Genomic DNA, 25,496 nt, shown 5'->3' on the forward strand with positions numbered 1-25,496 from the left:
CCTTTGAGAGAATGTAAAGCTTTCATAACTCATCATACATTCATGGTTAGTAAAACTGTATACATATAAATATCGAAACCTGGATGTAAATTAAACAGCAGCAGGCTGATGTACAGTTCTTTTCTGAACCAAAAGGGTTTTTACCCTGAAGCAATTTCTAACCTCTAACCTTCCCTTTTGTATGCCTGAGGTGAAAGGTGGAGCTATGAAATATGCATGGCTGTATTTTGCCAGTCAGTCCCAGCACAAAAAATGTTCTATTGTTCGCTACTTTTTATGATTGTTTCACAAGGACACACTCTTTAACCCCTAATGTTAGCCATGCCAACAAAGCCTTCCCTGCAGGAAGGTCTGCCTTTGGCCCTTTCATTTATTGTATTAAATTGGCGGAAGACATTTCCAATAGTTACAGAAGCTTTATAACAAAGGCCACCAAATCTTGTTGAGAAATAAAAGAGTCTTTAGTGATTCCAAATAACACGAATACAATCTGGAAGAATTTTGTTCTAACTGTAAAAGCTTAATACAATATGTAATATACAGTATGTAATCTACTGAATATAATATATAACATAGAATACACTTCTCTTGCATATAGAATACAATTTGCATTTCCATGGTATCTCTCTCCTCTTCCTCATCAGCCTGCCGCAGGCCTAGTTGTCGCAGTAGGCCTCCAGTCCCACGCTCTCCTCCGTCCACTCCTTACTGTTCTTCTTGTTCTTCTCTGCCATGATAATGGCCGCCACCACGGTGATCACCACAGTAATAGTCAGGATGAGCACGGTCACCGTCTCACCCACGCAGAGCTCCGCCTGCACGTCGCCCATGGACCTGCCCCTCAGCTCTGCCGGGTCGCTGCACCGCAGAGCCCCGAGGTCGTCCAGGAAGAGGCGTTGGACTGCGTTCAGCTTACTGAAGACCCGCTGGAGGTCACAGTCGCAGTGCCAGGGGTTCCCCTCTAGCAGGACATGGAGGCTGGCAGTGCGGATGCTCAGCAGGGTCCGGAATCCCAGCGTGCTGAGGCGGTTGTGCCCCAGATCCAACAGAGCCAGGCGGGACAGAGGGGTGAAGACCCCCGCCTCGGTGGAGCTCACCTGGTTCCCCCGCAGGCCCAGTACCTCCAGGGAGCGCAGGGTGGAGAACAGGTCGGGACCCAGGCTGGCCAGGCGGTTCCCTTCCAGATGGAGGCGCCGCAGAGCAGTCATGCTGCCCAGAGCCCTGGGATACACCAGATGGATGAGGTTGGCGCTGAGGTCCAGCTTCTGAAGGTTGTCCAGGTTCTGGAAGCTGCCGCTCTCCAGGACGGTGAGAGAGTTGTGGCTAAGGAGGAGTTCCATGAGGGTGCCCAACCCTGTGGAGAAGCCCTCGCCCAGGGCAGAGAGCCGGTTGTGGCTCAGGTCCAGCCTGCGGAGGCCCAGCAGGTGAGAGAAAGCCCCATCTGAAACCAGGCTGATGTTGTTGTCTCTCAGTAGCAGCACCCGCAGCCTCCACAGTCGTCCCAGGGAGTCTGGCGGCAGCACTGTCAGCAGGTTTCTGGACAGGTCCAGGTACTCTGTGTTGCGGGCGATGCTGACCAGAGTGGTGAAATTCCCAGAAGAGCAGTTGATGTATTTGATATCGGAGAGACAGTCACATCCTTTATAGCAAGCCCCCACTATCCTAAACAGAAAAACACTAGTGTAGTGAATGAGGAAAAAAAGACATGGGGATGTCATCATGACCCTGATGACAGGAAGAAAAAAAGTTAGCATCTGTATTGTGAATTATTTAATACATTCAGTTCACCTTACAGCATTATGGGCAGGTCTGAACCTAGACAAAGATTCTGATTACAATCCATCATTGTATACATTTACAACTTTATGATAACAAATCAATGTTTCAGTTTCTCGCTGCTGTACAGACAGTCCGTGCATGTATGTGAAAGTCTTATTAAGGTATTTTGTAAAAAATTAACAAATGATAGGCATTGTATGCAATAAGAGTACAATACAAACACAAAAACACATTTTAAAACAGTTATTCACAGTTCTGAGCCAAGCATCTGCTCACAGACTGCGTACAGAACTGAATAATGGAGTTGGTGATTGTTGAGAAAGACACCAGACAGCACAATAAAAACACACTGTGATATGACTTTACCTTTCCTTAAAAAGTAAAGTGACAGAAGCTATGATACCCTTACCTGTGATAAACTACCAGTTTCAGCCCACGTTGAAGGTCTTTATTCCAGCAGCTGTCTGCACTGAGGGTAGACTGCAGACACACACAGACAGACCAGACAGGTGAAGCCAGACACTTGTCACATGTTGTAAAGGGGTCGCTGCCCCCCCCACCCCCACCACCACCACCACCTCTCCAGTGGACCTGTCAACAGGTGAGGGCCACCCAGACAATGGTGCTGTGAATAATTCATGAGATGCCAGGAAGGAGGCCAGTTCCCACCTGGGAACACTGCACCCAACGAGACTGGAAACACTACCACCATGCTGAAACTCTGCCCCCACATCCTGGAACAACACTTTTAGTTTTGTTCATTTGTTGTTTATTCAATCTCATGAGAGAATGGAGTGGAAGAACAGAGGAAGATAACACAATTATCTTTTCCAAAACAGTTAAAACACAGTTACACACAGTACACAGTGAACATACAACCAATCATTTGAAATGGCCCAATTAATATAAACTACACATATCAACATACTCTAACCTACTTTACCATATGTTATACATTTGTGCCTTTTGTTGAAACTTTTATTAAAGTTAATAATAATAATAATAATAAAAAGAAAGTACACTTTTCACATCAGGCTATTTCTTCCTAACATATATTTTGTTTAGTATAAAGAATGTCACTAAAAACCATGAATATTCAGAAACAAATATATGTTTATATATACATACTGTATCCTATAAATGTTGTCCTTCCATTCTGTTTAATGGGCGCCATATACAAAGAAACAGACATAAAACACCAACCAATACCAATACCTAAACTAAACTGGAGACAATCTAAAAAATGTATAAACAATAAACAATGTATCTCCCACTCCACACATACAAAATCACTATATGTTTCTGATATAGAACTTCAGTGGTCATATTCATATTTATATTTGGGTCATATTTATCCCGAGGTCACTTTAGAGTAGTGGCCCACCCAATCACAGCCATTGTTGTAGAAAAAAATCACACTGTTGTAATTATGGAGATGGGTAATGATTATGGATTATATGATTGAAAATGAACCTCTTAATCACTTTTTTACCTTTATATGCTATATTACTGAAAACCAGATGCAAAGCTGTTGACTGATTAGTATTGCCACTAATATGTAGAACATATTAAGCCCAAAGTGCAAATCAAGGCCCAGATATCAAGGACTACAAGGCCCAGATATCATGGGACAGATTTACGACCTTATGCTCAGAAACCCAGTGCAGCTAGTCTTCAAGGCCAGAGCAAGCCTAAAAAAAAGGAGTTTTCTATGTAACTGTAATCTGAAGCCCCTAGGGTAAGAGACCAATAGTGTGAGAAATGCATAATGCATCTGTGACAAACAGTATTGTACCAATAGAAAAATTACAGAACTGATAAGGTTTTGATATATAAGACAAATTCCAGTCTGCTCCCGGGAACACACTCACTTGTTTAGATACGTTTGTGTCTGAATAAACTTTTGCATCAAACTCTGAGTTCCAGTGCGTCTGTTTGGACTTAGGATTTATCCCTTCACGACACTTAGAATTATTCTTCACTTCAAGACTTAGTATATTTAGTATACAAGGGTACTTAAATATTTACATCATTTCAAACATTGAGAAATGTATAAAACGTAGTGCATATTCTTCCACTTCACCATCACCAAACACGCAGCTCATCAGTTAAAGTGTCACAGGTTCCTAAGTCTATCCAGCCTGTGCCCGGGGTCAGAGGTGAGGCAGCCTGAGACTAGATGCTCCATAAAGATGTGCTCTCGATGGCCCCACAGCCCAACAGCCATCAGGCTGGGGAAACATTACCGGAGAAGAGGTTCATTACTCAGTGGCTGTGAGGGCGAGCAGACAGCCGCCACGGGAGCAGATGAGTGTGTGGAATATCAAACTGGGGAGGGAGGACACCTCAGATCACGGGTTCTCCTGTGAATGGCAGGAAGCGAACAGCGTAAACAGGATTAACCTGTGACTGATATGAACACACCTCCAGTTTACGCCTTTGTAAAGTATTTTACATTAAATTCTTTCAAGCGGTGAATGATGAGCGGTGTGTTCGCGATCAGGGCTCTCAAGTTTTCTCAGAAGTTTGGTGTAAGTGTACCTTTCTTTACAGTACCTTATTAGTTACTACTATTGAATACAGTACCTTATTAGTTACTACTATTGAATATTTCCGACAGTTTAGGAAGCCCCAAGTGAGCAGGGCATCGAAAAATTGTTTGATACTCATTATGTTTCTCTCCACGGATATCTTTAGTTAAATACTCTTTTATTGAGAATTTTCACTTTCCATCACAGTATTACATTGAAACAGTAAAAATAATACTTATTTCAGGTTTCCACAGATTTGGGGTTAAAATATAATTTCATTATTCATAATACACATTTAGCACAAAATTATATTCAACACAATGTTTTTGTTTTCTAAAAAGGATCTCTCTTTAGTGGGGCTAGAAAGCTAAAATAGTCCATCAGTTACCTCACAATCAAGGTAAACCATTGAAAGGTTTACAGGGTGCCAAGATCATATTCCAAACACTCCAGAGTACTTATTATGTTAATGATCCTCCAGTCATTTTCTTGTGCTGTCGTTTTTAAGGCCTTCCGGTGGTCCATAGATAATTCCTTGTGCCGTTGTTATCTGGGTTCCTGTAAGACTGTTAATTAGAGGTTGGAATATCCTTCATGTCGCTCTTGCTGTTGTACACTCCCACATTATATAGATACAGTTTCTGCTGTTTCACGGCCATATGGGCAGAACTCAGTCATTGCTAGCCCTCTCTTAAACATCCTCTTTCTGGTTAGTAGAGTTTCACTAGCTGTTATGTCCCCAGTATTCCTGACATTCAGGGTTGTGACCTGTAGCATCCTATGGAGTATAAATATATACTCCAAATATATACTCACGCGAATACGTGAGACTTGAGAGCCCTTTTCGCGATGTATAATGTTGTTTTCCCAGTCCGCACCACCGCAGCCAGTTGGTGGCAGTGTTGCTACGTGAAAATACCCAGCTGAGTGAAAGTTACATGGACTGTATTATAAGCCCAGTGTGACATCTTGAAAGCTGTTCCTGGTGCCAGTATGTCAGCCTGTGTGAGAATTACCCGCCATTGAACCACGGATGTAGATTTTATACTTGGTGGCGGCAGACAAGTGTTTTTACAGACACACAAAGGAGGGATCACTTGGCAGTGTGGCTTGCTATTACTTATTATCGCTTGCTAACTCTCTTTCCTTTTATTTGACCATTATTACGTTTCAGAAAATGTGCCTTTTAATATATTTGTTGTCTATGATGTATTGTCTATGTAACATCACGATCATGTGTGCTATTTGATTTACAGAAGGTATGATAAAGTTTGCTATGTCAGATAGACCAAGAAGAAAGCTACAAACAAGTGCTGTTTTTACTGAATGCAGCACTCCAGTTCTTCATAGGGGACATGACTATAGCCCTGTCATGGAAAACTAAGGTTTCAACACCACACCCACCATCACTTTTAGCCATGGAAATACCAAGCAAAGCAAGCAAAAAATGTGTGAATTTGACGCGTGTTTGTGTAGTTGCTGTGTGACATGGTGTCTGTGCTCTCTGTCATGGTCCCTGACAGCTCATATAATAGGGTTATTGATAACCTGTCATCCTAGTCATGCTTGAGGCTGGCCTGTGATGTGTGAGTGCCATGGTCCCCCAATGCTCCCCAGTCCCCTGCCAGTCTGCTTTCTATTACACATGTCACAGTATGCCGGCCAGATCAAGTTTCAGCAGAGCTCTGGACATCTAATGAAACAGTTTCCTGCAAGATTGTCGCCTTCTGGCCCTGCTCTGGGATCCGTCACAGCCGAGAGGAGAAGTTTGGAGGCGATCAGAGTTTGGCTAAATAACTTTTCAGACAGTGGCGGCGGTCTTGTTTTGCCCTGCTTCTGAAGAGCCTGAGGAAGGCTCGCTGCGGAGTCATGTACTCATGTTGAAAGTCAGTGTTAGGGAGGGAAATGGACATCAATAAGCAGGCCAGGAACTGGTAAGACAAGCCCAAGCAGCATCGATACTCAAGGAGATAAAAGCGAAGAGCTGTGTGTTACCCTAACCCTTTAATCAGATAGAGGTGGTTGTGAGCAGGGCCTGAGAGGTGGAGGGACTCCTGAGGATCTCTCTGTCCTTGGCTCAGAGGGATGCTCCCTGACTTTCCGAATAAATAAAAAATCAGCAGTTATGATCTCAATATCCATCCTTGCAAGGTTTTATGGGACCCATTTATTTACCATTCAAGTCTACTTTCCATGCAATCAATGATTTAGGATGTGCATCTGTGCATGCCCCGGTGTCAAGGCTGGGGAAACAGAAGCATAAATGATTTAGAATTACAACACCTCTCTATCCCTCTCCCTCCCTTTTCTCCCTATCTCACCTCTCTCTCTCTCTCTCTTTCTCTCTCTCCCTGTCCCTTGTTTGAATGCTCCTTCTCTTTCTCCCTCCCTCTGCCCTCCCCCCTCCTCTTTCTGTGTCTCCTGTGCATTAGTCCCTGTTGTTTTAGCCTCCACTGTGTGTATGTGGCAGGCAGGAGGTGGAGGGGACCAGGACCCTCAGTGCTCTGCAGAGCACACAAAGCCAGAGGTTAGGACTCTTCCGTTAGCAGAGACGGATGAAGGGAGTCCTTTGTCAGTTCCTTTGTGTAAAACACTGCATTGAAGACACCCAGAAGAGAAACAGAAGCCCTGCACTGGTTTAAAATGTTCTCTCTCTGAATTTAGGGCATTGTGACATGCTGCTTTTCCGGCACACATTACAAAGATGAATAATCAACACATTTACATTTAGCAGACGCTATTATCCAGAGCGACTTACAGTAAGTACAGGGACATTCCCCCGAGGCAAGTAGGGTGAAGTGACTTGCCCAAGGACACAATGTCAGTAGGCATGACCGGGAATCGAACTGGCAACGCTCAGCCATCTGACTCCCCAGTACAGTTCATGTTCATGGCAGAAAAGTGGTGTGTGACAACAAATCTTTTCAAAGCTCTCTCTGTGATTCTGCTGTGAGAGAGTATCTTTCCAGGAAAAGCCTTTTTGAATGTCATTTATGTACTGTCTCCTGAATTCAAATTCATTTGAGAAGTAAAAAGTTTAAACTTTAAAGTACGTGTGGCCTTTTGAGTTGGATTTCTGAGGCTCAGATTGCAGGAGATCATACAGCACTGACATATGCTCTTGTAAAACATCTTGGCAATCTATCCTTAATTATGCACATAGCAATCTAAGCATACAGTCCACATTTGCATTCATAACTTCTTGATCAATCTGGATGACAACGTGACAGAAGGAAGGGAACTTTCTCTCATTATCTTCTGACTGATATGAATGATTGCATGTGGCAAATGTAATTTCCAAGTTATTTTCTTATCTTTTACCTTGTAACTCTCCCCGCTGCTCCCCTTGTGCTCGTGGTGCAATAACAGCGTGAGATGAACGACGATAAACCGTCTTTTTCTTCTTGTTATTGGGTCGGTGGGTGGATTTTTCATTTCCTCTCATCTAGGCTCTTCAGCGTTGCGCCATCTGAAGCCATCTCCTCATTGTGTCACCAAGGACTTTCAAGGGAAACGGTAAAACAGCGTCTGAAATGTCCATGCTCAGAGGAGAGGAGCTACATAGCCATAGACTGAATACAACCAATGCCTGGCCTCCTGTTAAAAAGCAGCACCGCTGGCTGGCCTAGAAGTGAAGTCGGTGATCTACTGGGTTACACACTGGTATGGATTACACACTTCTTATCAACTAAAATAACCTTCTGAATATGTGCTATTGAAGTTAAATTGTTTCACACAGTATTCGCTGTGCATTCCACTGTGTCTTCCCTTTATAAGTACAACTAATGAACAATTCAGAAAATCCACTGTTCTTATTCAGTACCCACTGCATGAGACAGTTAGCGAGATATATCATGAAGTACAGCTGCAATTCACTTCCAGACGTATTTTACTCTAGTAGCATGTGAACAGTAACATCAGCAGGGTAATATGGTACCAGGCTTGGGAATTTTAATAAATACCCACAGTCCAGATGTAGGCTACCCTGTTTGTGATACGAATTGAAATGACAAGTGCTTCATTTGCAAAGAAGAACATGTCAGGTGGTTAACCACCCCCACACCCTGTCTCTCTCGCCGTTCAGAGAGACTGCAATCAGCACGCAGGTCGTAGAGTTGCTTTCTGGTGGGTGTAACCTTTCAGCTATCACACATGACAGCCGTTCTGCCATTACAAACTGTTCTTTGGTCCCTTGATTATCCTGTTGTACTTATTTTATGCACCATTTGTATGTTGCTGTGAATAAAAGCCTGTTAAATGAATAAAATGTAATGTTACGATGTAAATGTCAAACGTTTAACCCTTCTGGTGCCAGCTTCCCTCCTCTTCAGTGCGCTGTGATGTCTAAATTCCTTCCTTTGTCTCTGTCTTGCATCCTCTTCCTGCCGTCCCTGTAATGGTGGAAATTCAAGTGGCACTGTGTAGATCTGAGTAGTCAAGAGATGTGGTTTTAATACAATTTATTTAGATTATACAATTACGTAATATTAAACAAAGCTTTGCTGATCAGTCATTACGAAGGAGGTGCTAGCCACAGGTCGTTCGCAAGAGTGATGAAGAACAACCCTAAAACCCTGCCTTATATAAACTTTAGATCAAATGGTTCTTCTGATGGTCAATCCATCAATGTAGCAAACTCTGTGATTGGTCAGCACTGCTCAGTGACAGTTTGACTCCACATCAAGTGTCCCATAGTTCTTTGATGCCCCAGCTCCCTCTCTAAAGAAGGAGATGGTTAATGATACACAAACGGGACACAGGACACAATCTCCTTGGCCAAAAGGTTAGGTCAGCTCGCTCAACTGAGATAACAATCTCCCCCAACCCCCAGACCTAACTAAGACCCTCTGGCTCTTAGTTAGGTATCATAAAACAACACCATAAATACCTTAAGACAATCTGAGTGTCCATTCTACAGAGTAAACGACATCACAGAGCCTCAGTTTCTAAAATTCGTCTGTCTATAACAAAGGAACTTACTTTTTACCGCTTAAAGAAACATAGATATTGTAACTATGTCAAAAACTGCCATAACAGTCCCCTACAAGCAAACAGAGATACACAATCTGTTTTAGCTGTCTTTGAGAACCTTACAGGGCTTGGCAGTCACTTTGTGACATGGTTCAACATAGGTTTGGCAATTTGTCACTCTGATACCTAATTCTGTAAATCACAACCTGTAAATCACAACCTCATAAAAATTGCTTTGACTGTGTGTCAGCAAATGGAACATGCCAAATACAAAGTATGGGAAATCAATGAAGAATAAAATCTTGCATGATATCCATCACTACGTCTCATCAGAAACAGCAACACTGATACATCACCGCACTTTTGTTCTGTGGATGTCCACATACGCGCAAAAGAACACATTGTCAAACTAATGTATTGGACATTACTACAGAAAATGTGTCTGTGAAGCGATCAATAAGTCAATATAAAATAGAGAAAAATACACTGTAGTATTGCATACGGTCCAATTCTTAGTGGTCTCAGGAGTGGAATACATAGGTCATACGGTTATCATTCACAAAATAAAATAAAAATGCTTCAGGATCAGGACATAATACAATAAAAAGACTCAAACTAAATTAATCTAACTTTGCTCCTTTCTACTGACACAAAAGACAAAAAGAAATCCAAAACAACTTTTATGTGAAAGATCTTTGGTGCCTCAGACTTTTGCAAAGCACTATAGATGTTATCAGCACGTCTCCTACACAAGAACTAAAAGTCCCAAGCCAGATGTGTCATGTCTCCTGCCATGTTTCCCTTCACACTTTAGAAAAGGTGCCACGGTGCTAAGGGGCTTATCGCTCCCCTTGCTTAGGGCTGGCCTCCATGGCTAAAAATACCTGGAAATGGTACTACCTGATGTGTACCCCTGTGGTGAGGACACACGCCACACTGCCACATCACACTGTCACGTGTACTGCAGGGGAGGGCCCCTCTTGTGGATGGGGACCTGGTAGTGTTGAGGCCTATTCAGACTGTGTTGATAAAAACACTTCATTTTGATGGCATGGCATCAGAGACTCATATTCTTCCATCTGACCTTTGATTTACATAAACATCCATCACAGGAGCAGTAAATCATTGGTCCGGCTTTTTTTTTACCTTAGAAACAAAACACACATTTAATATTAAAATATTAGTAGGTCACATAAAGCACCGGAAATCCATATTGCTTTTAAATAGATTTTTCTTAGTGAGCTACTGACTGTGACTTCTGAGGTTTTAAAATAATGTGATGAAAGCTTTTTTTCTCCCTCCTCTTCCCCTGCACTCCCTCCCCACCCCACCCCACACATGCACACGCACACACACACACACACGGCAGGACACACATTGACACAAACAAACACACACACTACAAGCTCTCACTCAACATCCAACATGCATTAAAGTAACATATAAATGACTTTACCATCAACAACTCACCTCCTCTTTGAGGACTCTATAAGGACATTTATCTACAATTCTGACACCAGACTGAATATGAAATTATGACCCAAGCTATAATTACTTTCCTACTGCTATGTGGTTGAGGGTCTTCCCAGCCCTAGTAAAAGCTTTTTTTTAATTCCAAATCAAATGAACCTGTTGAAAATGATAAACAATGCAATGAGTCGGAGCTTCAACTTGATGAATAGCCCTGCACTCTCCCTGCTTTAATGGCGACCAGCTCAAATCAGATGCAAGTTTAAAACACCAAAGTGAAAAACAATTAGACCCTACTCCCATAAAAGAAAAAGGAAGAAGAAATACCTTTGGCATCAGTGACAGACACATGTAAATCTAACTTATACAGAAACAAAATGGGGAAGTAATTCCTGGGTTGTTGAAGTGAACCATTTAATATGTGCATAAAACACCACCGCGTAATAAATAAGTACTCTCTGTGGATTTCGTTTTTTAGCACCACAGTCAAGAGAGCTACCATCACTTTTTTTCTTCTTTTTTTTTCAAACTAGCTGAGACAGTGATGTCAGCACATTTTCAGTAGTTTTGTACTAGGCACTGTTTTCGATTGGACAAGAATATCCCATTATCACTGTAAGGTTCAATGTGTTCCGGTGAAGGTTCCTGTGGGGAGTTAGCTTGATATTGTGATTACTGAGAACACAGTTCTATTCCCCAAGCAAGGCAGGCCCTGACAAATATCAACACACACACACACACATATCCGCTCGTACACAGACATATTTACATGCAGACACACATATTCATGCTAGCACATACCACACACACACATAAACAAGCAATCATTCAAACATAAATGCAACCTTCTCGAAGTAATCTATCTGAGGTCAATTCTTTAAACCAGATCCATTAGTCTTTCCCCCCTGATTATATTTGATGTTTATAGTTGTAATTACAACCATTACGAACATTGAGTTGATGGCCATGTGTGTGAGTGAATGTGTGTGAACATACAGTATGAGTGTGTGTGAGTGTGCGAATGATAATGTTTGGTAAAAAAATGAAAGAGAAACAAATCAATTTAATCCTGTTTCTTCAGCTGTGATTGTTCCCCTGTGTGAAGTACACGCTGCTCCCTTACATGTGAACTCTGGTATAAGTTCTCAAGTTTCTGATTGGTGTCAGAAACAGACTGTTCACAGCCATAAACTCATATTGGTTAGAGTTAGACACATCTGGTTTGTTTTCATGGATTTTAACTTTTTTCTTTCTTAAATGCCCCATTTTATTAATCCTTCTATGGTGCCATTTTGATATTGTGCTACAACAAGTTATATATAGAGTATGAATAAAACATGTGGGTGAGTGCACATTTATGCATTATTCAAAACTTTTCCAACAATTTCTACACTTTAGTGAAACTGTGGAGTGCAACATTTTTACATGTAAGTGGGAGTCAGTTGGCTGAGCGGTGAGGGAGTCGGGCTAGTAATCCAAAGGTTGCCAGTTCGATTCCCAGTCATGCCAACTGACGTTGTGTCCTTGGGCAAGGCACTTCACCCTACTTGCCTCGGGGGAATGTCCCTGTACTTACTGTAAGTCGCTCTGGATAAGAGTGTCTGCTAAATGTAAATGTAATGTAAATGTAAATTGATCACACATTGAGATCTCAACAATGTTCCTTTTGATAAGTAATTCACTGTATTCTTCTCAAGGAAACGTGTCCATTGTTCATGGGGGCAGCATATGATGAATCTACACAATAACAATTGAACCCACGCTGGGAGAGACTACTGAAATTTTCCCTCAGGATCGTCCTAAATGACAATAAATAGCAGATCCGATAGTCCAGAGCTTTTCAAAGCTCTGTGCAGCTCTGTGTAACTGCCTTGCTCTCCTTAGGGTGGTGTCCCCTGTCTACTCATCTCTCTGAGGGGAAAAACAAGTATTTTGTCTCTCTCATTTAGGGAGAAAACAAGTCTCTCCTCCGCAACTTCGCACGCACAACTACAGATTCAAGACCAAATAAAATACACAGAGGAAGATTAAATCTGGTCCTGTACCAATGACACCCATTGATGTACTATATATTATTATAAAACGAGTAATTTACTGTAATTGTGATAACCCAAAACTTAGGAAATATTTTGGAAATGTTTAGTTATCTATACATTACTGTTTCAGAGAACATGGTGTCAAACAACAACAATACAATTGTTGTGATAACAAATTTTTACATCTCTCCTACGTCCTCTCACCTCCCTCCTCTCACCTCCCTCCTCTCTCCTCCCTCCTCTCATCTCCCTCCCTCCTCTTACCTCCCTCCTCTCACCTCCCTCCTCTCTCCTCCCTCCCTCCTCTCATCTCCCTCCCTCCTCTCACCTCCCTTCTCTCACCTCCCTCCTCTCTCGTCCCTCCCTCCTCTCATCTCCCTCCCTCCTCTCACCTCCCTTCTCTCACCTCCCTCCTCTCTCCTCCCTCTTTTTTCCATCCTCCTCCCTCCTCTCACCTCCCTTTTCTCTCCTCTCTCCTCCTCTTTCTGTCTTCTCTGAGGTTTTGTTTGGAGCTTGCATGTAGCTCATTATTTGGGTTGTTGCAAAACTTCCCCCATAAGTAAAAGTAGAATTTTTTTCTAATGCATTATAAGAGCAGGTTGAAAAGTGTCTGTGAGTGGCCCTGATGTCATTATATAAAGTGCTGAATCTGATGAATAAGCAGAGGAAGCATTTCTAATCACTTTTTTCGCTGGTCTATTGAATACATCTATAGAAAGGATGTGTGTGTAATGTCTGTGTGTGTGTGAACGCATTCTGTTTCTGGGGTGGGTATGGCTCAGTGGTCAGACAGCAGATACAGTCTAAAATAAAACATATTCTTAGACTGTATGATGTTCTCCCAATGATACTTTTTTTCCACAGTGAATTGAAAAACTGCATAAACAATCATAGAGCCAATGTTGAAGACTTCTTGCCTTTGTGCTAACTTTTATTAAAAGAAAATGACTGAGCACTAAACAAACTGTAAATGCATTTAAAGAATACTTCATTAACTTTAAATGGCAATTGCTAAATTATTTTCCATCTACAATCTACTTCAGACTGTAAACATATCAAACAACATTTAAATATAATTTCAGTCAGGAAAAAAGGGACACATTTTACTTGCACACATTTCTACTAGTGTTAATCAAGAGTATACTGAGTCCTTTACGTAATAACTAAGAAAATCTCAAAGCTGCTTTCACCTTGCTCAGAATGCTGAATGCCATCTGCCTGAAGAGAGACTGACTCAACCCCACATTATCACTCATGATCAAGACATAAAAAGAAATGCCTGTATTTACAGAATCTATTTGTCTGATATCAATAAAGTTCATAAGGGAGCCAAACTGCATCAGCACCAGCCATGTGGCGCAGGAAAGGAATAAGATGGTCTGTATCAACCCTGTGATGGTGACCCTCATTTGCTTCTGGTGCAGGGAACTGAAGGACCTTCCCTCCATGTTCTTCATGTGCCTGCACAGGTACACCAATGTGGCTGTCCATGATCCAGCCATCATCACGGCGAATGACATCAGGTAAAAGATGTGACACCAAATCATAGCGAGAGCACTGCGAGTCCACTCTCTATCCAGACTCCATGTGTTAGTTAAAGTGTCATTGTTCGTCAACATGGATAGCGAGTTCCTAGTATCAACAACACATTTCAGTATAAAGTAGAGCTTGTTACAAAGAAGTCCACAGTAGACAAGGGTTTTGATGTTCCTCCTTATCCATAGGAAGAACGGTCGTAGGTTGGGTACAATCTTGGTGTAGTAGAAGACACTGAGCCACACGAACGATGACATGCAGGACAAGGTACAGATTCTGAGAGTGTAATTAAGACCGAAACGGATAAAGATGGAACACATCCTGAATTTTAGTGCAACTATGACCATCTGTGTGAGTTGAAGCAATATACTGTACACCATCATCATGAGAAAGAGTAGCTTGACAGGTTGACATAATGCTCGCTCTGCATCCCTACTCCGGGTCAGAAAGCATAAGATATAGAAGAGGTTTACCAGAAGGCCCAAAATGCAAGTTGAACCATTCAGAACAACAAAAAGAGGAAGTTCCATCTTGAAGAACGGTCTGCATCTCACGAGAGAACTCTGTCTTTCAGATCACATCCTGAGTATGTTGCTCTGTGACTGCAGTTCCAGTATTTGTATAATAAATTAACTAGCACTGCCTCATGTTCAATGTAAATCCTAACGATGTGGAATAAATTAAGCGTGCTGTCACAAAATGATTTAAATAACGTTTTACCTTTACAAAACAATAATCTGTCTTGCTGCCAGAATACCTTTCAAGATGATGTACAATGGTGTAGTAGAAGTTTTTTTATTGGTTTAAACCATGGCCCTGTTTCTTTTAACTATGTGTCAGGGTAAACATGACCCACCACTATGTTTAACAGCAGTGAAACCCCACAAAATAATATTTTTTTTACTGATATTTGATGGCTTTTACTAGTGACCCCAAACCTTAGAAAAAGTGAACCACCACCTTTATTCATCATTCCATGAAAGCTGTACACCACCAGGGTACAAATATTTTCTTAGGGTCATTTTTAACATGGCAGTTAAACAAAATCATTCACATACCACAAAACCACAAAAACATACACAAGTGAACACATTAGTAAGAAATTGAGGTTATGTGTGCCACTGATTTTTTATAGAGAGCCTTGGTGCTGTAGATGACAGGATCCCCGGTTATCGCTTTGCTGAAGCCATGAGTGCATGTAATAAGAATGAGTGCTGCCCACTGATTACATTCAGTCTTACTGCCCTGTGGAGAAGGAAAACCCAGATATTCACAAAGTTTGTGATGAATGAGAACTCGTTTCATCGTCCTGCAAACTAGATTTGAGGTTTGAAATTCAATTAAAAAGCTTTTATTTTAGGGGTTTAGGGAAGGCTGTAATTTTTGACAAGGGGAGTGTACAGATTTAGCATACAATACATTATGCAATCAAGGATTAGTTGAACATCTTGAAAATCTATACATTATGTTTCCAAACTCCCTCATAAATCATGACAAACCTCTTTCTGAAGACAGACTGAGAATATACCAGGCATACTGAACTGAATAGGCCAAACTGATAATGAAGTGAATAGATAAAGTTATAATTTGTTACCAAGTATTTAGAAATATTTAGTTAATAGAAAGGGAAACAAAATAATTATAAAGTAGAGGCATTAAAGGGGATGTACGTCACAGACTTTACTATTCCTGGAACAGAAACCCTCATCTGAGCCTCCAGCTCTAGATGACCAGGATAGAGTTCAGCAAAATGTCAAATGAAGAATAGGGCCCATTTAACTCAACAAAAACTAGGTTTTCCATCTTGAAAACGGCTATCTTAAATTTAAAAGTTTTCTCTTTAAGAAGGAGCTTTTGGATCCTCTTTTGAACTCTTCAAGACAAAGTGCTTTCTTCTGTGTGAACAATGTTCTTCCAGAGGGTTAACACCTTGTTGAACTATCTTTAATGGACTGTACCAAATTTTGTGTACCAAAAGAACTGTACCAAAAACTGTCCATTGCTCATGTAAAGGTTTTGTTCCATTTGCATGGACAAAGGCAGGCAGGTGTGGTTGAAATGAACCTTCCAAAAATGATGCTTTGTGATATTAAGTAACAAATGACGTGACATTGTTATTTTTTCATTCGAATTTGGATGGGTAGTTAATAACACATTCTTCTGTGGTGTGGCGAACTTAAACTAGTTTTCAGGTCCACTTTACAGGATCTTTAAAAGCAGGTGTAGCCTAAACCTGGATGCAAGCGGGTTCCCTCACATATCTGGAGAAATGGCAGCAGTAATCCGAGCAAGACAAAGACATAGGCCGAGGAGACGATCTGAAAGGATTTTTGCCACAAGGATCACACTTTTTCAGTTGAGTGAATACGAATCATTACGCGTTACAGATTAAGCAGCCATGCAATATTACAGTTAGGCTACTGGAATTTGTAATTTCGGTCCAGATTGCATTTTTTTGTGTCGGTGTGGAATTCCGGCCTTGTATAATATTAAATTTGCTGTTACCTCATGAACAAGCACATCAATTTCGTTATCACTAAATCTTTGTTTTCGCTGTTTTGACTTTGGTGGCTGATCCCCGATAGAAAGAGAGAAGGAGGCCCATTTAATTGCGTGTTTAAATGCTCGCAATTTACGGTATAGTGGGCGGAGAAACACGCTGATTACCAGATGAACTGGAGGTTCCGTAAATACGACGTAAACTGAAGTAGCCTATCACAGCGTGCGCAATCTGCGGGTTGGCCATGGTGCTAATAACGCTTTGTTTGCAAATGTACGTACATGAGGCCCAGAATCTCACTGAATCAACGTTTGATTCAGTGCCGTAATGCTAAAAGAATAATTGTTAATGTTAAAATGAACTTTCTACACACATACACTGACAACTCTAAATCATTATAGGTTTTAACATCAACCAAAATGTACTACTACACATATACAGTATAGGTTCAACCGTGCCCCTCTTGTAAACATGAATTATAGTTTACACTTCCAAACTCCCTCATAAAACATGACAAACCTATGTCTGAAGACAGACTGAGAGTATCCCAGGCACACTGAACTGCATAGGCCAAACACAGAGGAAATTGTGAAATTAATGCAATGATTGGATCAAAGGTTTTGTAAAATGTTTTGGAACATCAACATGGAAAACAAGAGGACTTTGATTGGCTGTTGAAGTGTAGGGCTGGGTCCTTCTTGGGAAAACAGGACACAGATGACCAGGACAAGCAGGAGCAAAATGTCAAAAGAAGAACAGGGCCCATTTAACGCAAGAAAAACATAGTTTTCCATCTTAAAAACTGCTACCATAAGTTAAGAATTGTCTATAAAAAGGAGCTTTTGCACCCTCTTACAAACTCTTCAAAGCAAACTAATTTTTCAGTGTGATAAATGTTCTTCCAGAGGGTTAACACCTTGTTGAACTATCTCTAATGGACTGTACCAAATGTCCATTGTTCATGTAAAGGTTTTGTTTCATTTGCATGGACAAAGGCAGGCAGGTGTGGTTGAAATCAGCCTTCCAAAAATTATGCTTTGCGGTATTGAGCAACAAACAACCTGGCATTGACTGATAAAAACATGTTAGAGACACATGATGAATAATCTCACTGTCTCACTTTATTATTAAACAGACATGTATGTTTTTAACTACAATTTTACAAACAATTCAAAAAGTAAAATTTTAAGAAGTAATATAAGATAGCATTGTTGCAAAAGGAACAACATCTTATTTGAGGTTCAAATGAATAACATGTTCAATGTCTTTATCTTAGAAAAATACTTGTAAATGTTAATATAAATGGAACAAACTACTTCCTATACACATACACTGACAACTAAGAAATTATTCTAGTTTTTACTGTCAAGTAAAATGAACTACTGAATACATTATATAGTACAGGTGTAATTGAACTCCTGTTGTAAAAACGAATTACACTTTACATCTCCAAACCCCCTCATAAAACATGACAAACCTCTTTCTGAAAACAGACTGAGAATATCCCAGGCACATTGAACCGCATGCACCAAACAGAGAGGAAATTGTGAAATAAATGTAATTGTTGGGATCAAAGTATTTGTAAAATGATTCACCGAAGCAGACCACAAGGAAAATTGTGTAGAGGCAAAAGGGGATGTACATCACAGATTGTACTATTCCTAGAACAGCAACCCTCATCTGAGCCTCCAGCTGCGGCTGGGAGAAGGAGCTGCTGCTGTCCACTATGCTCTTCATGTGTCTGCGCAGGTAGACTACAGTTCTGCTCCATGAATATGTCATGGTCACAAAACATGCCAGGAGATATGTACCATGTATTATCATAAATATTGTGTTAACACTGAAGAACTCATTGATTTCACTTGATTCAAGGGTTGCATTCAAAGTTGTGGAATTGAAAGGCTGTTTCTTAACTATGAACTGACTTGTAATGTAGATACATTCATAAATGAACATGAAAAGCTTCTCCAGCCCCATAATGACATACACCACCATCTTGATGTGTCCCTTCATCCAGATGAAACACTTGCCAGTGTTGGGAACAATGTTGATGAAGTAGAAGAAGCTGAGCCAGGTCACTGACGTCAGGCTGAAGAAACTGCTCAAGTAAAATATTTCCTCTAAAATAAACTCAACCCCTGACACCAAAGGCAAGACTGTTAGTTTGAGAACCATGAGGAGTATCACTGTTTGGTAGGCCAGTTGGAACATCAACCTGGAAAACAAGAGGACTTTGATTGGCTGTTGAAGTGTTGGTCTGGGTCCTTCTTTTCGAAACAGCACACAGATGACCAGGACAGAGTTCCGCAAAATGTCAAAAGAAGAACAGGGCCCATTTAACGCAACAAAAACGTTGTTTTCCATCTTAAAAACTGCTACCATAAGTTAAGAATTGTCTTTAGTTAGGAGCTTTTGCATCCTCTTACAAACTCTTCAAAGCAAACTAATTGTTCAGTGTGACAAATGTTCTTCCAGAGGGTTAACGCCTTGTTGAACTATCTCTAATGGACTGTACCAAATGTCCATTGTTCATGTAAAGGTTTTGTTTCATTTGCATGGACAAAGGCAGGCAGGTGTGGTTTAAATTAGCCTTCCAAAAATTATGCTTTGCGGTATTGAGCAACAAACAACCTGGCATTGACTGATAAAAACATGTTAGAGACACATGATGAAGAATCTTACTGTCTCACTTTATTATTAAACAGACATGTATGTTTTTAACTACAATTTTACAAATAATTCAAAAAGTAAAATTTTAAGAAGTAATATAAGATAGCATTGTTGCAAAAGGAACAACATCTAATTTGAGGTTCAAATGAATAACATGTTCAATGTCTTTATCTTAGAAAAATACTTGTAAATGTTAATATAAATGGAACAAACTACTTCCTATACACATACACTGACAACTAAGAAATTATTCTAGTTTTTACCGTCAAGTAAAATGAACTACTGAATACATTATATAGTACAGGTGTAATTGAACTCCTGTTGTAAAAACGAATTACACTTTACATCTCCAAACCCCCTCATAAAACATGACAAACCTCTTTCTGAAAACAGACTGAGAATATCCCAGGCACATTGAACCGCATGCACCAAACAGAGAGGAAATTGTGAAATAAATGTAATTGTTGGGATCAAAGTATTTGTAAAATGATTCACCGAAGCAGACCACAAGGAAAATTGTGTAGAGGCAAAAGGGGATGTACATCACAGATTGTACTATTCCTAGAACAGCAACCCTCATCTGAGCCTCCAGCTGCGGCTGGGAGAAGGAGCTGCTGCTGTCCACTATGCTCTTCATGTGTCTGCGCAGGTAGACTACAGTTCTGCTCCATGAATATGTCATGGTCACAAAACATGCCAGGAGATATGTACCATGTATTATCATAAATATTGTGTTAACACTGAAGAACTCATTGATTTCACTTGATTCAAGGGTTGCATTCAAAGTTGTGGAATTGAAAGGCTGTTTCTTAACTATGAACTGACTTGTAATGTAGATACATTCATAAATGAACATGAAAAGCTTCTCCAGCCCCATAATGACATACACCACCATCTTGATGTGTCCCTTCATCCAGATGAAACACTTGCCAGTGTTGGGAACAATGTTGATGAAGTAGAAGAAGCTGAGCCAGGTCACTGACGTCAGGCTGAAGAAACTGCTCAAGTAAAATATTTCCTCTAAAATAAACTCAACCCCTGACACCAAAGGCAAGACTGTTAGTTTGAGAACCATGAGGAGTATCACTGTTTGGTAGGCCAGTTGGAACATCAACCTGGAAAACAAGAGGACTTTGATTGGCTGTTGAAGTGTTGGTCTGGGTCCTTCTTTTCGAAACAGCACACAGATGACCAGGACAGAGTTCCGCAAAATGTCAAAAGAAGAACAGGGCCCATTTAACGCAACAAAAACGTTGTTTTCCATCTTAAAAACTGCTACCATAAGTTAAGAATTGTCTTTAGTTAGGAGCTTTTGCATCCTCTTACAAACTCTTCAAAGCAAACTAATTGTTCAGTGTGACAAATGTTCTTCCAGAGGGTTAACGCCTTGTTGAACTATCTCTAATGGACTGTACCAAATGTCCATTGTTCATGTAAAGGTTTTGTTTCATTTGCATGGACAAAGGCAGGCAGGTGTGGTTTAAATTAGCCTTCCAAAAATTATGCTTTGCGGTATTGAGCAACAAACAACCTGGCATTGACTGATAAAAACATGTTAGAGACACATGATGAAGAATCTTACTGTCTCACTTTATTATTAAACAGACATGTATGTTTTTAACTACAATTTTACAAATAATTCAAAAAGTAAAATTTTAAGAAGTAATATAAGATAGCATTGTTGCAAAAGGAACAACATCTAATTTGAGGTTCAAATGAATAACATGTTCAATGTCTTTATCTTAGAAAAATACTCGTAAATGTTAATATAGATGGAACAAACTACTTCCTATACACATACACTGACAGCTCATAGGAAATTATTCTAGTTTTTACCGTCAACTAAAATGAACTACTGAATACACTATATAGTACAGGTGTAATTGAACTCCTGTTGTAAAAACGAATTACACTTTACATCTCCAAACTCCCTCATAAAACATGACAAACCTCTTTCTGAAGACAGACTGAGAATATCCCAGGCACATTGAACCGCATGCACCAAACAGAGAGGAAATTGTGAAATAAATGTAATTGTTGGGATCAAAGTATTTGTAAAATGATTCACCGAAGCAGACCATAAAGAAAATTGTGTAGAGGCAAAAGCGGATGTACATCACAGATTGTACTTTTCCTAGAACAGCAACCCTCATCTGAGCCTCCAGCTGCGGCTGGGAGAAGGAGCTGCTGCTGTCCACTATGCTCTTCATGTGTCTGCGCAGGTAGACTACAGTTCTGCTCCATTAATACGTCATGGTCAAAAAACATGCCAGGAGATATGTCCCTTGTATTATCATAAATATTGTGTTAACACTGAATAACTCATTGATTTCACTTGATTCAAGGGTTGCATTCAAAGTTGTGGAATTGAAAGGCTGTTTCTTAACTATGAACTGACTTGTAATGTAGATACATTCATAAATGAACATGAAAAGCTTCTCCAGCCCCATAATGACATACACCACCATCTTGATGTGTCCCTTCATCCAGATGAAACACTTGCCAGAGTTGGGAACAATGTTGATGAAGTAGAAGAAGCTGAGCCAGGTCACTGACGTCAGGCTGAAGAAACTGCTCAAGTAAAATATTCCCCTAAAATAAACTCAACCCTTGACACCAAAGACAAGACTGTTAGTTTGAGAACCATGAGGAGTATCACTGTTTGGTAGGCCAGTTGGAACATCAACCTGGAAAACAAGAGGACTTTGATTGGCTGTTGAAGTGTTGGTCTGGGTCCTTCTTGGGGAAACAGCACACAGATGACCAGGACAGAGTTCCGCAAAATGTCAAAAGAAGAACAGGGCCCATTTAACGCAACAAAAACGTTGTTTTCCATCTTAAAAACTGCTACCATAAGTTAAGAATTGTCTTTAGTTAGGAGCTTTTGCATCCTCTTACAAACTCTTCAAAGCAAACTAATTGTTCAGTGTGACAAATGTTCTTCCAGAGGGTTAACGCCTTGTTGAACTATCTCTAATGGACTGTACCAAATGTCCATTGTTCATGTAAAGGTTTTGTTTCATTTGCATGGACAAAGGCAGGCAGGTGTGGTTTAAATTAGCCTTCCAAAAATTATGCTTTGCGGTATTGAGCAACAAACAACCTGGCATTGACTGATAAAAACATGTTAGAGACACATGATGAAGAATCTTACTGTCTCACTTTATTATTAAACAGACATGTATGTTTTTAACTACAATTTTACAAATAATTCAAAAAGTAAAATTTTAAGAAGTAATATAAGATAGCATTGTTGCAAAAGGAACAACATCTAATTTGAGGTTCAAATGAATAACATGTTCAATGTCTTTATCTTAGAAAAATACTCGTAAATGTTAATATAGATGGAACAAACTACTTCCTATACACATACACTGACAGCTCATAGGAAATTATTCTAGTTTTTACCGTCAACTAAAATGAACTACTGAATACACTATATAGTACAGGTGTAATTGAACTCCTGTTGTAAAAACGAATTACACTTTACATCTCCAAACTCCCTCATAAAACATGACAAACCTCTTTCTGAAGACAGACTGAGAATATCCCAGGCACATTGAACCGCATGCACCAAACAGAGAGGAAATTGTGAAATAAATGTAATTGTTGGGATCAAAGTATTTGTAAAATGATTCACCGAAGCAGACCATAAAGAAAATTGTGTAGAGGCAAAAGCGGATGTACATCACAGATTGTACTTTTCCTAGAACAGCAACCCTCATCTGAGCCTCCAGCTGCGGCTGGGAGAAGGAGCTGCTGCTGTCCACTATGCTCTTCATGTGTCTGCGCAGGTAGACTACAGTTCTGCTCCATTAATACGTCATGGTCAAAAAACATGCCAGGAGATATGTCCCTTGTATTATCATAAATATTGTGTTAACACTGAATAACTCATTGATTTCACTTGATTCAAGGGTTGCATTCAAAGTTGTGGAATTGAAAGGCTGTTTCTTAACTATGAACTGACTTGTAATGTAGATACATTCATAAATGAACATGAAAAGCTTCTCCAGCCCCATAATGACATACACCACCATCTTGATGTGTCCCTTCATCCAGATGAAACACTTGCCAGAGTTGGGAACAATGTTGATGAAGTAGAAGAAGCTGAGCCAGGTCACTGACGTCAGGCTGAAGAAACTGCTCAAGTAAAATATTCCCCTAAAATAAACTCAACCCTTGACACCAAAGACAAGACTGTTAGTTTGAGAACCATGAGGAGTATCACTGTTTGGTAGGCCAGTTGGAACATCAACCTGGAAAACAAGAGGACTTTGATTGGCTGTTGAAGTGTTGGTCTGGGTCCTTCTTGGGGAAACAGCACACAGATGACCAGGACAGAGTTCAGCAAAATGTCATAAGATAAGAACAGGGCCCATTTAACGCAACAAAAAAGTCATTTTCCATCTTAAAACTGCTACCGTATCGTTTGAACACTTCAAGGCAAACTAATTTGTTCTGTGTGAGCAATGTTCTTCCAATGGGTTAACACCTTGTGGAACTATATCTAATGGACTGTACCAAATGTCCAGTATAAGTTATATATTTGCATGGTAGGCAGGTGAGGTCAACATGAACCTCAGGATATTGTTTTGGTATTGAGTAAAGAAATATAATAGCACAATAGAAACACATGAAGAATATTCTCACTTTATTATGAAATAGACATCTAAACAATATACAATACCTTATCAATGGCAGCTTTGCAAATCATTTAGAAATACATTTGATATATGATAGTACTGTTGTAAACAGAAAAAAACAATTATCTAAGGTTCAGTTTCATGTAAATAGTTTCAACGTTACTCAGTAATTGTGAATGTTGATGTAAATTGTACAAGCACATTGACACTTTTCAAGTGAACTTTCACATTTTTCTGAAACTGTAACTTATCCAATGGATATGGGAGCTAATTATTTAACTATATTTTGAACCTGGCAGATATGATCAAGCTTCTCAGTACAATAGAGACTCCATCTACAATCTGATGTTACAGGCTACAACAAAGTCAAACCACACTGAACCTGATCCATGTAAGTGGAATATCGAATTTGCATTAATCCACCCCAAAAAGAAAACAATAAACATAAAGAGGAAAAAGAAATATAAAGAGGCACTCTTTAATAGTAGGCAATATTGGTCCCGTCTCCCATTTTGCCATTCCCCCACAGCCAGTCACTTTTAGAGTACTCAGTAGGCAGGAGCTGTTGGCATATGTTACAGGTCTGACCTACTTGTACACTTCTTGGAGGTGTCGTCTAGTATACTGCTGCTGAAATGTTAGTCAAAGAATTTCCAGGTTAGCGTTTGTTACAGGAACAATCCTGTAATCAGAGGATTTGATACATTCAGTGGTGTGGCATTCCATGCCCTCTGTCTCACTACTTTACTTAAGTCTTCTTCTTGTCTTCCAGAGGTCAGAGTACCAAAATAGTTCATACTCAGTGACCAACATTTACAGTACATCAACCATATTATTCAGTCACTAATGTTCAGCTAATGTGATGTGTCCTAGCTACAAGGCCAGAGCAGGCCTTGTCTGCTCTATAGTCTCCCCCATCCAGAGTGCTGGGCTGAGGCGCCAGCCCTGCTTGGAGCTCCTCCTCCACCGCTCAACACAAACACAGAAGAGAGCTTTGACCACTGCTGAAACAACAGGGCTCTGGGTGTCAGATGTAGTACTCCTTAATGTTGTCCCTGACTGGGTTGTGGAGGTGCAGCTCGGTCCGGTAGGCCGTCTCCAGGCTGTGCCGCTGCTGCTCCTTCTCCTTGATGCTGCTGGCGCTCCTCTGGGCCTGGCGCTGCTGGTACAGGAAATGACTCATCACCACCACCACACACAGAGTGATGAAGACCACTGCAGTCACCACACCTGAGGAGGAAGGAAGGGCCAGGGGCGGCCATCTTAGTTGACAACAAGGCATACAAACCATTTTCTATTATCTATTTTAATTTACTGTAGATATCTTTACCTCATCGCCTTCAATGCAAAGTTTACT

At 40.4% G+C, this 25,496-nt stretch overlaps 3 protein-coding genes across 3 annotated transcripts in view; all 3 read right to left on the reverse strand.

The window, feature by feature from the left end:
• Positions 1-656: 656 nt before the first annotated feature.
• LOC134016939 (reticulon-4 receptor-like 2) lies at positions 657-1,798 on the reverse strand. The gene is made up of 2 exons (XM_062456184.1): positions 1,794-1,798; positions 657-1,662 (listed from the first exon to the last, which is right to left on the reverse strand). Exons 1-2 carry the CDS (start codon positions 1,796-1,798, stop codon positions 657-659), a joined length of 1,011 nt encoding a protein of 336 aa, XP_062312168.1.
• A 2,097-nt stretch (positions 1,799-3,895) lies between these two features.
• On the reverse strand, positions 3,896-20,175 carry LOC134016940 (taste receptor type 2 member 7-like). Its single transcript, XM_062456185.1, has 3 exons — positions 20,036-20,175; positions 18,466-19,038; positions 3,896-4,010 (listed from the first exon to the last, which is right to left on the reverse strand). The coding sequence occupies exons 1-3, from the start codon at positions 20,173-20,175 to the stop codon at positions 3,896-3,898; spliced, it is 828 nt and encodes a 275-aa protein (XP_062312169.1).
• Positions 20,176-24,139: 3,964 nt separating this feature from the next.
• The window catches only part of LOC134017535 (contactin-associated protein-like 5), a 57,019-nt gene continuing 55,662 nt past the window's right edge, over positions 24,140-25,496 (reverse strand). Inside the window, exon 24 of the mRNA XM_062457259.1 lies at positions 24,140-25,369. Coding sequence (XP_062313243.1) covers positions 25,167-25,369 — 203 coding nt within the window. The 3' untranslated portion in view covers positions 24,140-25,166. The remainder of the gene's footprint in view (positions 25,370-25,496) is intronic.

The sequence above is a fragment of the Osmerus eperlanus genome, chromosome 3, assembly GCF_963692335.1.
Source record: "Osmerus eperlanus chromosome 3, fOsmEpe2.1, whole genome shotgun sequence".
Classification (NCBI taxonomy): Eukaryota; Metazoa; Chordata; class Actinopteri; order Osmeriformes; family Osmeridae; genus Osmerus; species Osmerus eperlanus.

Coding starts and splice junctions, on each gene's coding strand:
- LOC134016940 (XM_062456185.1), bottom strand. CDS start 20,175: ATGACATATTCATGGAGCAGAACTGTAGTCTACCTGCGCAGACACATG. Junction 19,039..20,035: donor GGAATAGTACAATCTGTGAT/GTACATCCCCTT, acceptor CTTGTTTTCCAG/GTTGATGTTCCAACTGGCCT. Junction 4,011..18,465: donor GGAATAGTACAATCTGTGAT/GTACATCCCCTT, acceptor ATGTTTCCCCAG/CCTGATGGCTGTTGGGCTGT.